Here is a 15,829-nt window from a genome sequence, read left to right as displayed (position 1 = left end):
ACCTGCACTTGATTCTATTGTCAACTTGCTGTTAACAATTTTTGCTTTAATATATGAATTACATTAATACCTCACATTACATATATGAAGCCAAATTACACTAACTTAGTTGTTTACAACCTCAAACCTTACTCCCAGTACACATTCCAATAAATTTATTCTGTAAAAACAATACATTTTTTTGTTTTTGATTTTTTTTTACAGTAAACTTTTCAACTACAAACCTCGAATACGCGAAAGATGTTCCAAGGACAAGCATAACAGGACTGATAAAACCCAAACTGACTAAATGTGTTCTCACAATATAAGCTGGCATAAAAATAAATAAAATTTTCTGTTATCACAATTGCAACAATAATGTACACATAATAATGGTTTGTGGATGAGGATTAACTATTCTAATTCTAGTTCCAAAAGAAAACAACCGATCATTTTAAAAGTCTATATTTAAAAGTCAATGCTTTGTCTTACTTCCCATAGGGCTACTGCTGATTCCAGCTTTAAAATGTAAAGAATCCAGCTTGAGTGATTAGCTCAAATTGTATTGAGATTGGGAAAAAATAAATCATTGCCTTTATTTTGGAGTAACACAAAAGACTCACTAACTTCACATATAGAAACTGAGTTTGTGTACGTTAACAACATGAGTTTTGAGAAGTATAAGCTGTCAACTAGCTATTTCTAATACGGAATAGATATTTTACAATATGATTAAACTTTACACATGGCCTCAAAACTGAAGAACAATTTTAAGTTTATCTTCAATATGCCAACATTGTGTATCTAGGAATTGGTTCCTGGGTTCTGTCACAGAGAGGAAATCCCTTAAGCATTATGTTGAGTGGTCATCTTAAAAAATGCTAATTTATATTTAACGAGTGTTTGGTGATGGCGGAGTAAAGGCAGGAGAGTGATGAACATAACTGCCTTGATAACGGATCCTAGACTTGTATAAGCTTGTGCAAAAAGATGGGTAATCCTCAGTGGTTAAGGGCAACTTCATGCAACCAAACAACATGAAATTAAATCAATAACCTTAAAAAGGCTAAAATGTCTTTTTTCCCCCAAACACAACAGAGAGGAATGTGAATAATGTACATACAAACTGGGGTTCTGTCAATGACAACAAGGACTATGTGTTGGTTCATATCAAATCCAAGAATATTAGACAACCAAACGTATAACCTTCTTGTGGTTTTCTTAATATGCAGCATTCATTATGGTAGTTAGGTCTGAAAAAAAAAGAAAGAAAACAAGCCTTTAGATGATTTTGGATATTAAGAATAAAAGCTAGCCACACCTTTATAGTATATAACTGGGTTTTCTGAGATTCCAACCTGCACTGCAGCATTAACAATACTTAGCAAGAACAGCCCCTGAGGCTCTGCTTTATACCTATTAGTGCAAAGAGCTAAAGGAATGACTAGGGCATTTTTAGTGTTCCATTAAGAAAAAAAGGGGGGGCTCCCCTGGTGGCGCAGTGGTTGGGAGCCCGCCTGCCGATGCAGGGGACACGGGTTCGTGCCCCGGTCCGGGAGGATCCCACATGCCGCGGAATGGCTGGGCCCGCGAGCCATGGCCGCTGAGCCTGCGCGTCCGGAGCCTGTGCTCCGCAATGGGAGAGGCCACAACAGTGAGGGGCCCGCGTACCGCAAAAAAAAAAAAAAAAAAAAAAAGTATTTGAAGAGTATGCAGATTATTCTGTATAATATTTACAACTTACTTGTGACATATGGCTCAAAGAAATACAAAAGTTAATAAAATCAAGATGTACAAAAAGAACGGAAGCCTAGATTTCTGTTAAAATTTAGATTACATCCATGTGACAAAGATAAAATATTTCCGTTTCCTAAAAGAATTATGTTTCAATTTTGGTCCCACTTTAAATTGTATCAGGTTACATTTCCCCACAGGGATGCTATTTTTGTTTTCTTCATCATTATCCCAAATACATTAAACCCCTTAGTAATGTTCTCATGAGATGAATGAAAAAGGGAACTCGGGCCCCCAATATTTTTTCTAAAAACAGCCTTTTTACTTCACTGAGTGAATGAACTTGTTTGTAAGCATACATGTGCTCACTCATGGGTATGTTTTGTTTGTAAGCATACATGTGCTCACTCATGGGTATGTTTTCACTTATGCAGCCAAAATCTATCCTGTACTGTACAGAATACAATATACAAATAATTCCAGAACCTTCAAATAGGAAAAGTTACTAAACCTACCATCCACTCAAGATGGCAGAAGTACATTTCTTAGCCTTCTTTGTTCCTACCAAAATGAGAAAGCTAATCTTAAATAAAAATTACATTTAAAATCTGTGAACTTGCAAGATTCAGAGCCTCGTGACTCCTAACAAAGAAAAACACTAGAAATAAGATTATACTCACAGACTTTAGAGGATTTTCCTCCCTTGTGAAGGAGGAAGACACCCATTAAAACAATGAAAAATTGTTAATCGACCAAAGAAAATTCTTTGTAACAATGTCTTTTTATTAATATTAATGTGAAAGGCAATACATTCTATGTTTACATTGGTAGAAAATTCATAGTAACAACTACTCAATCCATGTTGAAGAGTATATTTGGAACAGATGGTCTGATGGCAGCCTCAGAATATTATTCATGCTCCAAACAAAGTGCAAGTGGTAGCAAAATGTGACTATAACTTTAAGGACATGCTTTTTGGGGGGCGGGGTCTTTAAACAAGGTGCTATCAAATGAGTACTTATAAAACCAAATTATAAATCTAATTTTTTTAACTTCTCATACCATAATCACACTCTGTGCGCCTGTGTGTGAAAATATATCTTGTTAATTCATAATGGTGAATGTCCTGGACACACTGTTCTGAGTATTTGCTAGACTAGAAGTCTCCTCCACGTAAGCAGCCAGAATTTGTTCCTTAACGCGCTGGTTGCCATGCTCAGCGCCACACCACTTCTATACTGGATAATGGCTGGCTAATCCAATCAGATTCTCTCTTGAGGCATTTGAATATGAGGCACATTGAAAGGCTGCAGGGTGGCAGTGAAGCTGAAGGACACCCAGAACATAGTAAGCAGAAGTTATGAGGCAGGTGAAGTCATAGGATCTTTTTTTTTTTTTCCATAGGATCATTTTATGGAGCACCAGTTTTACTGCAAAAAATGATGACAGATGAACTATGGTTATTCAGACTTGGGCATTTGGCACTTTGTCAAAAATAAATGAAATAAGCCTATTATTTCAAGGAAAATGGCAGTATTTGTCACCAATGATAAAATCTGAGCTTTTAAGTGAAAATTAGAATTCTAGAAACTTAAATCCTCCACAACCAACAGCTTCCCAAAACGTAGATTCTTCTGACAAGACAGGCAGTGATATTTAAAATGTGACTAAAAAGATTTCATAATGAAATATTTGGAAAACTTGAATAACTCAGGGAACAAAGATTTTCCAAATGTGTGAAAGCTATTCAAAGTGCCAGACAGTCCAATGGATTTTAACCAAACAGAATACAAAGGGTTCAGTTCCACACTGCAACTAACCTCTGAGAAATTACCACTTACAGAATTGGTGTAATATCAGAGAATACACAGAATGATATGAAAAGACTATTAAAATACGCATAACTCCACTTCTCAACTACATGTTTATGTAAGACCACATTTTCTTCCTATACTTCAACCAGAATAACATCACAACAGACTGAATCCAGAAGCAGATATGAGAATCCTGCCTGATGTCTTCTATTAAAGCAGACATTAAAGAGATTTTTAAAAATGTAAAACCGTGCCATTTTTCTCAAAAAATTTTGGGGAAAATGCACTTTTCACAAAAACGTGTTATTTATACTAAGTAATGGGTTTATTATTATTTTAAAGGAAATTAGTATCTTAAAATTTTGTTTTTATTTCTAATTAAGTAAATATCAATAGCTATATCAAAAACTCTTTGGGGCCCTCAATAACTTTTAAGAGTATTAAAGGGGTCCTGAGCCAGCTTGATGAACCACTGGCTTAGAATAAATGAGAGTGAACGGTGAGAAATGAGGCTGAAAAGATAAATTGGGGTTGGAGTGTGAAGGCCATTATATGCTGAAATAAGGAGTCTGGGCTTGATCTAGAGGGCAATGGCAAGACATAAGGAGGCAGCACTATATGGCAGGAAGAACAATAGTTCCAGAGTCAGAAGAATAAAGGTATGAATATTGGTTAGTGGTTACAGTGAACTCTCTGGCTGTCCTCCCAACATTTATTCTATCCTCTGCTCCTCCCCACAATTATGTGATAGCCTTGTGATTTGGGGACTTGACTCCAGCTCCAGGGATGGGGAGAACCTGACTGGTCTGAGCCAGTTCTAATCCCCTTGTTATCAGTGGTTGGTTCAGGGATGGGCAGCTTTCTGACATGGATCTCAATGATGGCTGCCTCCTGGTATTCATACCCTTGGGTAATACCCTCCCTTTGAGTGTGGGCTGGACCTTGTGACTTGCTTCTAATAAACAGAATGAGGCAAAAGTGATGGGATAACAAAAGACTGACTTCTGTGTTGCTAGCATTCTCTCTCTTGCTAATGAAGCCAGTTGCCATGTTGGAGTTGCCTTATGGAGAGACTCATGTGGCAAGCAACCAAGGGAGGCCTTTGGCCAACAGTCAATGAAGAACTGAAGCCCTCAGCCCAGTAAGCTGTGTGTAACCAAATCCTGCCAACAACTTTCTGAGTGAACTTGGAAGAGGACCACGCCTCCGCACCCCCCAGATGAGCCTCAAAATGATTTGAGCCCCTGCTAATACTTTTAACTGCAGCTTTGGAGAGATCAAGATAGAGGTATCAACAAGTTACATCTATTTGGATTCCTGACTCATAGAAAATGCTATTTTAGGCCACTGAGTTTTGGGATAATTTGTTACATGGCAAGAGACAATAGAACAGGTATATTATCTGCATGGCTTCCTGGCCACAAAGATTAGTCCCCTCCACTTTATAGCCACATGAATCAGGAAGGAGAGCTCTAAGTCTTCTGGAGCCTACCCCTTTCTGCCTCATGCTTCCACTAGCAGGGGTGAGGATGAAGGCAGAGAGCCTCTGGAAATAAAGGGGGTCTCAGAAGTCTGTGGGTTCCTTGTAAGAACCTCTTCTTTCCTTTCTTTATCAATATTCATAACTTCAACACCACTATCTGCCTTGAGCCATCAATAATCCTTTTTCCTTACGCCCTTTATTCTTGCTTACTTCGGTTGCCACAAGATGGGCTCCAGAGCATCTATCACTTCCTGGACTCTCATCCTCAGTCACTTTTTACATGTTTGTTTATAACCTCATCTCTTAAATGCTCCCACCGCCCCCAACCCAGATTCCTTAATCTCTTCCACTGGGCCCCTTGGAAATCATAGCCATCAGCAAATTTCCTAAATTCATGATATATTTTACTCATCAACTTGTTCTAACTGAAACCTGGTTTCCCCTGAAGATAGTGCTGCTTCTTTTCCTGCAACCCCCAGATGGTAACTATTTCCTTTGCCACAGCTCTTATACTACAGGCCCCCGAGGTGGGGAAGGTGTCCTTGATCTTAATGACTATTTCTAAGCTCTTCTTCCTCTCCCCTGTGCTTCTATCCCCAGGAAAAATAATCCTTCTAGCTTTTAGTCTCAATATTGTGAACCACCACCCCTCCCTACTGCAGTCACCTCCAGACACCCCAGGTCACTCCCCTTTTCTCCTTGAAGACTTTAGCTCTGGCCCACTGTCATTCAGTAGCATAATAACTGCTGGATGTCGACATGCAGAGAGATCGTCTTTCCAACACTCTGGCCTCTTAAGTTCCTAGACTTCCTCTTCTCCAAAGATCTCGTCTTCCACCTTACCTCAGTCACTCATTTCCATGGCTATTTCGTAGACAAGTGTTTCTCAACCACTGAGTATTTGCAAATACTGTTTTAAGTCACTGTTCTTTTGGGGGCAATTATGGGAACATTTTAGGTTATTATAAGAACTTGGAGGTCCTGTGGCATTTAACGGGCAGGGGCCAAGGGTACTAAATGTCCTGCGATGTGAACAGTGCTCACACAATGAAAAACTGTCCCACTCAAAATACCAAACTCACCTGCACTGTCATCAGCACCTACTGCCACCCTTCCGCAGTTTGATCTAAACATCTTCCTATTCTATAACCACCTATCTTTCCAGCTCGCTCCCTTTATCCAGTACTCCAACTCCAAGAATTCTTGGATATGCAAAATCTGTTGATCCTGTCTCCTTCCTCACATCCTTATTTCCCTCTGAACATATTTTGGATTCCATGGGTCCATCATTATAATTAATCCCTTCCTTGCATACATCCTCAACTCCCTTGTCTTGAACCTCCTTTATTCTCTGGGCAAGCACCAATTCTAGTTAAATGCAATTCTCTGCCACTCCATGATTGCACAATTGAATATGCCTGGAGAAAAACACACAGCCATCTGACTGTTCTCACTTTAAATTCATGACCACTAACCTCACGTGGGCCCTTACCGCTGTCTGGCAATTCAACTTCATTTCCCAAGTCCAATCACTCTTCTGTTCTTCTAAGTAACTATTTTATCCCTTTTCCTCTCTCTTTAAACTTTCAACACTTCTTCCTGTTCTCACTCTCAAATGTTGACCTTGCTTCCTAAGAAGATAAAAGCAATCAGAAGAGAACTTTTGCATGCTCTCACCCCAAGTACTCATTTACCTGCCCCTGTGCCCAAACGCTGTGCATTTCCTCCTGCTTCAGTGGATGGAGTAAGGTAACCCTTCCGGATGTGCACTAGATTTTATGCCTTCTTGCCTTCTGAAGAGCACTACTGTGGCAATTTTTTCTTACATTATTATTTTGTGATCATTCCATATTTGGATCATTCTCATCAGCATATGTGCTGTATATTCTCCCATCAAGAAAAAAAAGCCCCTCTGACCTTCTATCCTGGACCATGTCTATTAAATATTTGAAAAAAAAATTAGGCTACTTGCCCTATAAGGTATCAGGACACATTATAAAGCTACTAAAATTTAAGAAAGTTTAGTACTGACCAAAGGAACAGAATAGAGAACCCAGAGAGAGACCCATGGCTATATGACAGATGACACTGCAGATCAGAGAGGAAAGGAGAGACTATTTAATAAATGGTGCTGGTTAAATGGTTATGCTATGGGGAGAATGCAGTAGGAGCCTATCTCATACTATACACAAAAATCAATTCCAGATGGATTAAACACTGAAATGTTAAGAACAAAACTTTACAATTTTAAAAGGAAATATAGGAGAATACCTTTCTGACTTTGAGATAGGAAAAGACTTCTTAAACAAGACAGAAAAACAATAACCATAACAAGGAAAGTTTGATACATTTGACTACAATAAAATTAAGAAAGTCTGTTCACTAACAGCTTAGAGAAGATATCTGCAATGCATGTGACCACCCATGGCAGTGAGAATCCAGAATATGTAAAGGAGTCCTACAAGTCAGTAAGAAAAGAAGTCCAACAGGAAAATGGGCAAAAAACCAAAATCAAGCACTGCACAGAAGAGGAAACAGAGGTGGTCAATAAACATGTGAAAAGAGGCTCAACTTCATTATTGATCAAAGAATCACAAATTTAGACTATAATTTACATCCACTATATTGGCAAAAATTTTAAAGTCTGACAATGCCCAGTTAGTCACAGGGAACTCATACACTGATGGTGGGAGTATACATGGATCCAACAACTTAGGAAAATACTTTGGCATTACCTTGTAAAGTTAAAAACCTTAAACTCATGACTCAGCATGTCCAGTGTGAGTTTACATACCCTAAAGAAACTCTTTTATGTGCATTAGCTCAAAAATGAGCAAAATTATATTATTATTTAAGTATATACGTATATGTTAGGTATGGGCTAAAATTTTGAAAATGAAAGGAAATAATAAATACAACGCTAGTGGTTATCTCTGGTTAGGAAGAAGATAGGATGCGGAAGAACATGTATATAGATACAAGTTATTGTTATGTTCTAGTTTTGGCTGAGTGGTAGGGTCTCTGGTATTCATTAAATTACCATGCTTACTACTTTATTTTTATATTATATATATATATCCTTTTGTGTATAAAATTATATTATTAGAAACAGGTTAAAAATAAAAAGATCTCAGGCTCTTGCTTCAAATTCAGGCTCTGACTAGCTGTGCGACCCTGGCCCAATCCTTTCAGCTTCAGTTTCCCCAGCTACAAAGTGAAATAACACCTGCACCTACCTCCTGGGATTTGTATGAGGATCAAATGCATGTACAGCATTTAGCACAGTATGTGGCACATGGTAAAAATGTTAGCCACTACTACTCTGACTCTGCTGCTGTTGTTACTTCTAGTAGCAACTATCTTCTGAGGTGCTTTCAAGTTATTAAAGTAGAAATGGTTTTATTAAATTAGAAAAATGAATCTACAATGCAAGAGCTAGAGTGAGAAGTCATCAGTAACACCTAACAGCTGAAACCACATGAGTGCATAAGATGGAAACAGGGGAAGCTTTCAGACTGGAAGTGTACCAAGACAGCCTAGAGAAAAGTGCTCTAGAAGGAGACTGAGGAGACATTGGGAGAGGAAGCAGAAGAGACTGGTGACCTGGAGGCAAAGTCAGGAGGAGAAAGTGGCTAATGGTATTAAATGCTGCAGAGTAAAATAAAGACTAAAGGAGACACTGGATTTGGCAATGAGAGGATCACTAGGAAACTTTACAAGAGCAGTTTCCATGAACCGGTCAAAGAAGAAACAAGAGTGCCATGGGTTAAGGTAGTGGTCCCCAACCTATTTGGCACCAGGGACTGTGTTTCATGGAAGACAATTTTTCCACGGACTGGGGTGCAGGGGCAGGGGTGGGGTGCGGGGGGGAGATGGTTCCGGCGGTAACGCGAGCGATGGGGAGCAGCAGATGAAGCTTCCTTGCTCGCCCGCCGCTCACCTCCTGCTGGGTGGCCCAGTTCCTAACAGGCCTCTGACGGACAGGTAGCGGTCCACGGCCTGGGGGTTGGGGACCCCTGGGTTAAGGCATGAGTAGGTGAGAAGATGGACGCTGGGAGAAAAAAGAACTCTTTTAAGAAATTAGAGATAAAGAGAAAGGTGAAAAGAGTAGGATACATGGTGGAAGGGAGGTATCTTTAAGGTTAAGGGAGACCTGATACTGTTTATAGGCAGAGAGTAAGGAGCCAGCAGAAAAGAAAGTAAAGGTATAGGAGAGAAAGGGGACCACTGATGGGGTGTAGCCTTGGAGAAAGCAGGAGATGATATTCTGGACTCTGGTGATAGGAAGGTGCAGATTAGTGCTTCTCTTTAACTTGGGCGTTTAGTTAAAATGCAGACTATGATTTGATAGCTCTGGGGTTAAGCCTGGATTCTGCATTTCTAACAAGCCCCCAGGTGATGTTGATGCTACCTGTCTGCAGACCACACACTGAGTAGTACGGGTGTAAACTACCTCTTCCTCTGTCATGGGAAGTACAGCTAGAAATTTATTGGAGAGAGGTCAAGAGAAGGAAGACAGGCAGAGGATGGGGTAAACTGAGCTGGGTGAGAGAAACAAGGGAATAAACAGAATCATAACTTGGGAAAAATCATGGGTAACTGGAAGCAGGAGGAGACAGTTGAGAGGTAAACAGTAATGACAAGAGTAAGCAAGAACTCAGCTGAAACCAGAATTTAACTAAAGAGTAATAATAATTTATTTTATCAGTATTGTTTTAAAATGATTTGCTGCTGTCCAATTAGTCTTCATAAAGACTCATGGAAAATGACCAGGGGCAAAATCTGCCTTCACTAAAACTTTTACGAAGGTGGACTTGCCTGTGACTTTGAAGTTAACAGAGGTTAACAAAAGTTAACAAGATTCAAAGTGTACAAGTTTTCCCCTTGGTTCCTTTAAACATTAATATTCACATATAGCTTGAATATTTAAATGTTTAAAATCCCCATGGGTATATTAAATTACATACTGCTTCTAAGAAAGAAGGAGCAGTATAAAATACCCTATTTTGAACATGCCATTCATTTTATAATATAAGAAATACAACTGTCAAATTCTGAGGTGGCATTTCATAATTTCAATACTTCATGCCTGACTTCTAAAAAACTCTCAAGGTGAAGTTAGTTTAAAAAAGAATAAACCTGTCAGAGTTCCAAACTGATAGACAGGTGTAATTCCCACCCAGCTCTCTTTTGTTCTCAGACTCTAAGCATCTGATCACTTATTCAGGAGCTGTGAGTGAATGTATATGTCAAGCTGAGAATGTTTCTCCATTTACTAAGGCAACGTTTACTAATGCTGAGATAATGAAACCTGTTCTGAGGCAAAATGTCTTCTAAGTTAACAGGAAGATAAGAGAAATCACAGGTACATTCTTACCCCTTCACTGGTTTTTTGCAAGTCTGAAGTTGTGTTTCTTGTGTCATTGCCGGCATCTCCACCCTCAGAGCTGCTTTTATTTTCTTCTTCTTTGCAGTCCTTGTCATCTTCATCTCCTGGAGATTTCCGGGACTGTTTAGAGGATTTCTAAATATTTAGACAAGTTAAAAAGTATAGTCAAAAGTAGAAACCCAAATGCACAAATGTAAGTAAGAAATGTAGAAGCAGCTGACCTATATCCAGTCTTTGTGGCTTGATACAGGATATACCAATACAACATGGCAGTGTGCCACGACTGAGCTAGGTGACCTTGGACAAGTGATTTCACCTCACGGGGCCTCAGTTTAACCAGCTGGAAAGGAAGTAGAGGTGGACTAGATAACCTTCTAGTTCTTTCCAGTAGTGTGATAGTAAAAGCAGAAAATAGAGATTCACATACCTGGAACACTGTCAATGAATAAATATAGGTGATGGACACCATTCTAGGAAGGCTACAGAGCTAGAAGGCACCCTAAAGGTCTCCTTGTCCTTCCCCATCATTTCACAGTAGAATGTGAGGTCCAGAGAAGCAAGGTAAACTATCTAGGATACTATATGGATATTCATGTTGGAACACTTATGGAAGCTGTTTGGTTAATGGTATACATGGGATGATCTTGACAAAACTTTTCTATCACCATATGATATGAATTAACTTTAATCTTTTAAATTATGGATAGTTATTTAAGAACTCAAGGCCACACTGGAAAACTAGCCCTTTTTTTCTTATCAACTTGCATTTGAAACCAAGATGAACTCTACAGTGAAGATGAAAATACAATTACAGTTCGCAGCCAGAGCTGCTTTGCAGAACAGCATTAAAATGATCAAAAGCTGGCCCCACTGTGTACCTTTAAGAAAATAACATGTAGCATTTCACTTACATTTCCTTTTTGAGAAATTTTATGAATCTTTAAGCACATGGTAAATAACAGCTAAGGCAAAACTCATTAAAGCAAGTCACTTTTGGTCTTACAGAAATGAATTAGCAAATCTGAGCTTCCTGAGACAATCAATATTTTAAAATGCAACTTTCAAAGAGAAAATATCTTCTGGCTATGTGACAGAATATGGAATTACACTGCTTCTATCTTACTTAAATGAAACTACCAACCAAGCCCAAAATGTCAGTTTAAAATGACTTCATTTTTACTTTTTACAAGGAGGGAAAGCAGGGGTTTAATAATCCAAACATGGAGTGCCTGGAGTTAAAGTTTAGATCAAGTATGATGATGTAAAAAGTGAAATACTTTTGTTCTCCTAGTAAATACAGTATAATTATTGAAATGCAATAGTTGCTTTATATAATAATTCTCAAGTAATAGTCCTTGACTTGCAGTTCTTACAGATAATAGGCAGAACTCCCTAAAATTTATAGTGCTTACAAAGGATACTTACGAGTAATCCTACAAGTGAGTTTTTAAGCTTTATAATTTGATATACATAGACTAGAATTAGGGCATTACTATGTTTTGCTAATGAGTCACATTCGGTATTCTACTAAGAAATCTGGCTGCCAAGCTATATTTGGTAACCTTAGAAAGCGCTTACTGTGCTTATGCAGATCGTCGCAATTCCTGTAATTTTGGGGAAGGACCCTTCATCAGTTTCATCAATATGGTTTTGAAATGGTTGTGTGTCCAACTGTTGCTATCTTTGGTTTTTAACTAAGATTACTAACGGTTTACTATCATCATCAGTTTAGTTTGTTGTGAGGCTCTCTGATTAGCCCTACTTTATACAGTAAATAACTTGCATGCAAAATATTTTTTGCTTTTAATTTTCTAGTATCTGTTATGGCTCAAATATGAATCACACATACACTTACTGCTAAAATGATATCTATATAACCTCCCTCAAATGTGCTTATACTATGGCTCTTATGAACATTTTTTTTCCACAGAAAAAACAGAATTAGGTGAGGTAGAGGGAAAGTGAGACTTCTCCCTCAACCTAACTTGGATGCAGTCAAAAAAGTTTGTGAACCAAGAGTTTAGTGGTAAAGGAAGATTATTCAAGAAACAGATGTAAAAAAAATCACCATATTCAACAAAAAGGAAACATCTGGGAAGCCAAAGAGAGCAGTGAGGTTATACGAGGTAAGTGGTTCTCTAAACGTGGTTCCCAGATCAGCAACATCAGCTCACTGGATATTTAATTCCCCACCCTGGACCCTGCCCTAGACCTACTAAAATAGAAAATGGTGGGGGGTGCTGACACTCAGCAATAAGTGTTTTAATAAGCCCTCCAGGTGATTCTGATGCATGCAAAAGTTTGAGAACTATTGTGCTAGGTTACTCGGTTGATATTGAAAATTAAAAATCATGGTTCTTAAGTGATCATGAAAGTTGTGATCTTGAAGGAAAGCAAAGGAAATGATTCTTTAATTTAAAATCGATACGCCTTAGTAAGTAAAGTATGTCTTTACCTCTTCACTACTTTAAATTATAAATCCACCCCAGGTATGAGCCCTATTACTTCTGGTTTTCACAAGAGTGATGAAATAATGACATTTAAAAGCCACATATCCACACTATTAAATACCTCAGGTACCTTAGAGGGCTTAGATAATTTAGGGTGGTGCAACACATTACACAGAAGCTCAGCAGGCAATCATAAACTAAATTCAATTCAATTGGGTGTTTAAATGAAGTCCAAAATGTTAAAAGAAATTCAGCTTAAAAAATAACCCCTATGGAATATACAGTCTGTTAGGGAAAATTCTAATTATTTTGTTGCCATTTGCAAACTTTACCCCCATTTAAGGCAGATACCATGTTTTTCATTAGGTGTACAGGAAGTTACATGCATTCATACAATTTTACCCGTATGCCAGTTGGGTGGATTTTATAGACTGTAAAATAAAATGTTGATAGTCTAAGAAACCCTTGATACTTGTTTTTAAGGAATTTCCTAAGTATATCCAGCCAATAAATACCAGAGTCTAAATGGAAGTAATTTGTCCAAGTATTCAACTGTGTGACAGACCAATTGCAGCAAAACTTGTACCCATCTTTATCTTCAAAGATCCATCTACCCTGCTTTAAGTTTCTAAAAGGTGAAGAATTTCCACAATATCATAGTTTTTTCAATTGTATTTCTGAATTACTGTATGAAAAACCTAAACTTTCAATTTGTAAGTCAAGGATCATGTCACGCCTCCAATAAATGATTGTTACATCTGGAATAAAATTCAAACTCCTTAACATGGCGTGCCAGTCTCCATTATTTAGCCTTTGCCTGTCTCTCCCTCCCGATCATGATTCTCCAATCATGCCTGCCTTCTTTCAATCCAGGCCATGTCAAACTCTTCCCTCCCTCAGAGCTTTGCTGCTCTGCCACACGCGCTCCTCGTCCCATGCTCTTCTTTCAGGTCTCGGCATAAATTTCATCTTTTCGGAAAGGCCCGGCCACTCTATCTAAATAGATACACTTACTCTGTTGTTCCCTGCTCCCATTCATTTCCTTCATAGCCCTTTCAGAATTTACAGTTATTTATTATTTGTTTTTTAACTCTGTGTTTCCACCCCCTCCAACCCACTGTATTGTAAGTTACATGAGGGTAGGAATGGCGTTGGATTTGCTCACCACTATCTACCTAGTACAAGTGTCTGACATAGAATAGGTGACCTGAGATATGAGAACTGAACAAATAAAGAACCAAAGCACATTCTTTAAAGCAGAGAGACAAGAAAGAGTCTATCTTTATATTTACATCTATAATACTAGACATAGTCCTAAATTGTACTGAGTCTCCTATATTCCTAAATTCTTCAGGGCTCACCTGGGGGTTGTTATAAGAGGAATACCTATTCTTACATCCTTGATTAAAGAACAGTCCTCCTCCAACAGAGAAGGTGCTATTTTCAGGGTCAACAGCCCTTATGAGTCAATACCAGTTAACCTCACATCTAAGATCACCTGTCTTCTTCCCCTCAGATATATTACTGTCTCTAAAGGCAGAGGCTCCACAGAGCTAATATATTTCTATGTGCCCAGTGAATGAATTAAAAGTAATCTAAAAACCTTTAATGAATATGCATACAGCATTAACAACAATGGGAAAGGTTTCTTAGTAACCTTTGAAGTGTATGACTTTTTCCGTTTTGAGCCTGCTTTTTCATTCTTTCTTTTGCCTTTTCCATCTTCTTCTACTCTATCACCTTCTTCCTCACTGCTTGCATCTGCAGTATTCCCGCCTTCTCCCTCGGTTTCTGAAGAGCTCTGTTGCTGAATTGCCTAAGAGATAATAAAATATTAGCTAATTACATTTTTGAAAAATAGCAAAGACTACAGACTATGAAAAGAATCATTCTATTCTAATTAGAAGAAGTTCAGCTTACTCAAGATTTTCAAAATAAACGGCTGTCAACTTCAATTTTCCAGTGACCAATTGACATGAACCCTCTTAAGGTAATAGAATTACAGGCATACCTCGGAGATACTGCAGGTTCAGTTGCAGACCACAGCAATAAAGTAAATATCACAATAAAGCAAGTCACATGAATTTTTTGGTTCCCCAGTGCATATAAAAGTTATGTTTATACTAAACTGTAGTCTATTAAGTTTGCAGTAGCATTATATCTATAAAAACAATGTGTATACCTTAATTTAAAAATACTTTATTGCTAAAAAATGCTAACCATCATCTGAGCCTTCAGTGAGTCCTCATCTTTTTGCTGGTGGAGGGTCAGCCATGCTGATGGTTGCTGACTGGTCAGGGTGGTGGCTGCTGAAGGCTGGGAGGCTGTGGCAACTTCTTAAAATAAGACAACAGTGAAGTCTGCAGTATCAATTGACAAATGATTTCTCTGTAGCAGGCAATGCAGCTGGATAGCATTTTACCCACCATAGAATTTCTTTCAAAATTGGAGTCAGTCCTCTCAAACCCTGTCACCACTTTATCAACTAAGTTTATATAATATTCTGAATCCTTTGTGGTCATGTCAACAATCTTCACAGCATCTTCACCAGGAGTAGCTTTCATCTCAAGAAACTACACTCTGCTTATCCATAAGAAGCAATTCCTTATCCATTCAAGTTTTAGCAGGAGTTTGCAACAATTTAGTTACATCTCCAGGCTCTGCTTCTAATTCTAATTCTCTTGTCATTTCCACCACATCTGCAGTTCCTTCCTCCACTGAAGTCTTGAAACCCTCCAAGTCATCCATGAGGTTTGGAATCCACTTTTTCCAAACTCCTGTTAATGTTGATATTCTGACCTCTTCCTATGAATCATGAATGTTCTTAATGGCACCTAGAATGCTGAATACTTTCCAGAAGGTTTTCAACTGACTTTTGCCCAGATCCATCAGAGGAATCATCATCTATGGCAGCTATAGCCTTACAAAATGTATTTCTTAAATAATAAACTTGAAAGTCTAAATTACTCTTTGATCCATG

At 38.3% G+C, this 15,829-nt stretch overlaps 1 protein-coding gene across 3 annotated transcripts in view; it reads right to left on the bottom strand.

The window, feature by feature from the left end:
- Positions 1–140: 140 nt before the first annotated feature.
- HDGFL3 (HDGF like 3) overlaps positions 141–15,829 on the bottom strand; it is a 74,892-nt gene continuing 59,203 nt past the window's right edge. The window contains exons 4-6 of one of the 3 annotated variants that reach the window (XM_012536192.3): positions 14,507–14,665; positions 10,388–10,534; positions 141–1,232 (exon numbers count right to left, since the gene is read on the bottom strand). In XM_012536192.3, coding sequence (XP_012391646.1) covers positions 1,227–1,232; positions 10,388–10,534; positions 14,507–14,665 — 312 coding nt within the window. In that variant the 3' untranslated portion in view covers positions 141–1,226. Of the gene's footprint in view, positions 1,233–1,452; positions 3,144–6,485; positions 6,642–10,387; positions 10,535–14,506; positions 14,666–15,829 lie in introns of those variants that run through there. The other 2 variants (XM_033402947.2, XM_033402946.2) reach the window with 2 other exon arrangements.

The sequence above is a fragment of the Orcinus orca genome, chromosome 2 (genome assembly GCF_937001465.1).
Source record: "Orcinus orca chromosome 2, mOrcOrc1.1, whole genome shotgun sequence".
Taxonomy (NCBI): domain Eukaryota; kingdom Metazoa; phylum Chordata; class Mammalia; order Artiodactyla; family Delphinidae; genus Orcinus; species Orcinus orca.
This window is presented reverse-complemented; position numbering and strand designations above follow the sequence as displayed.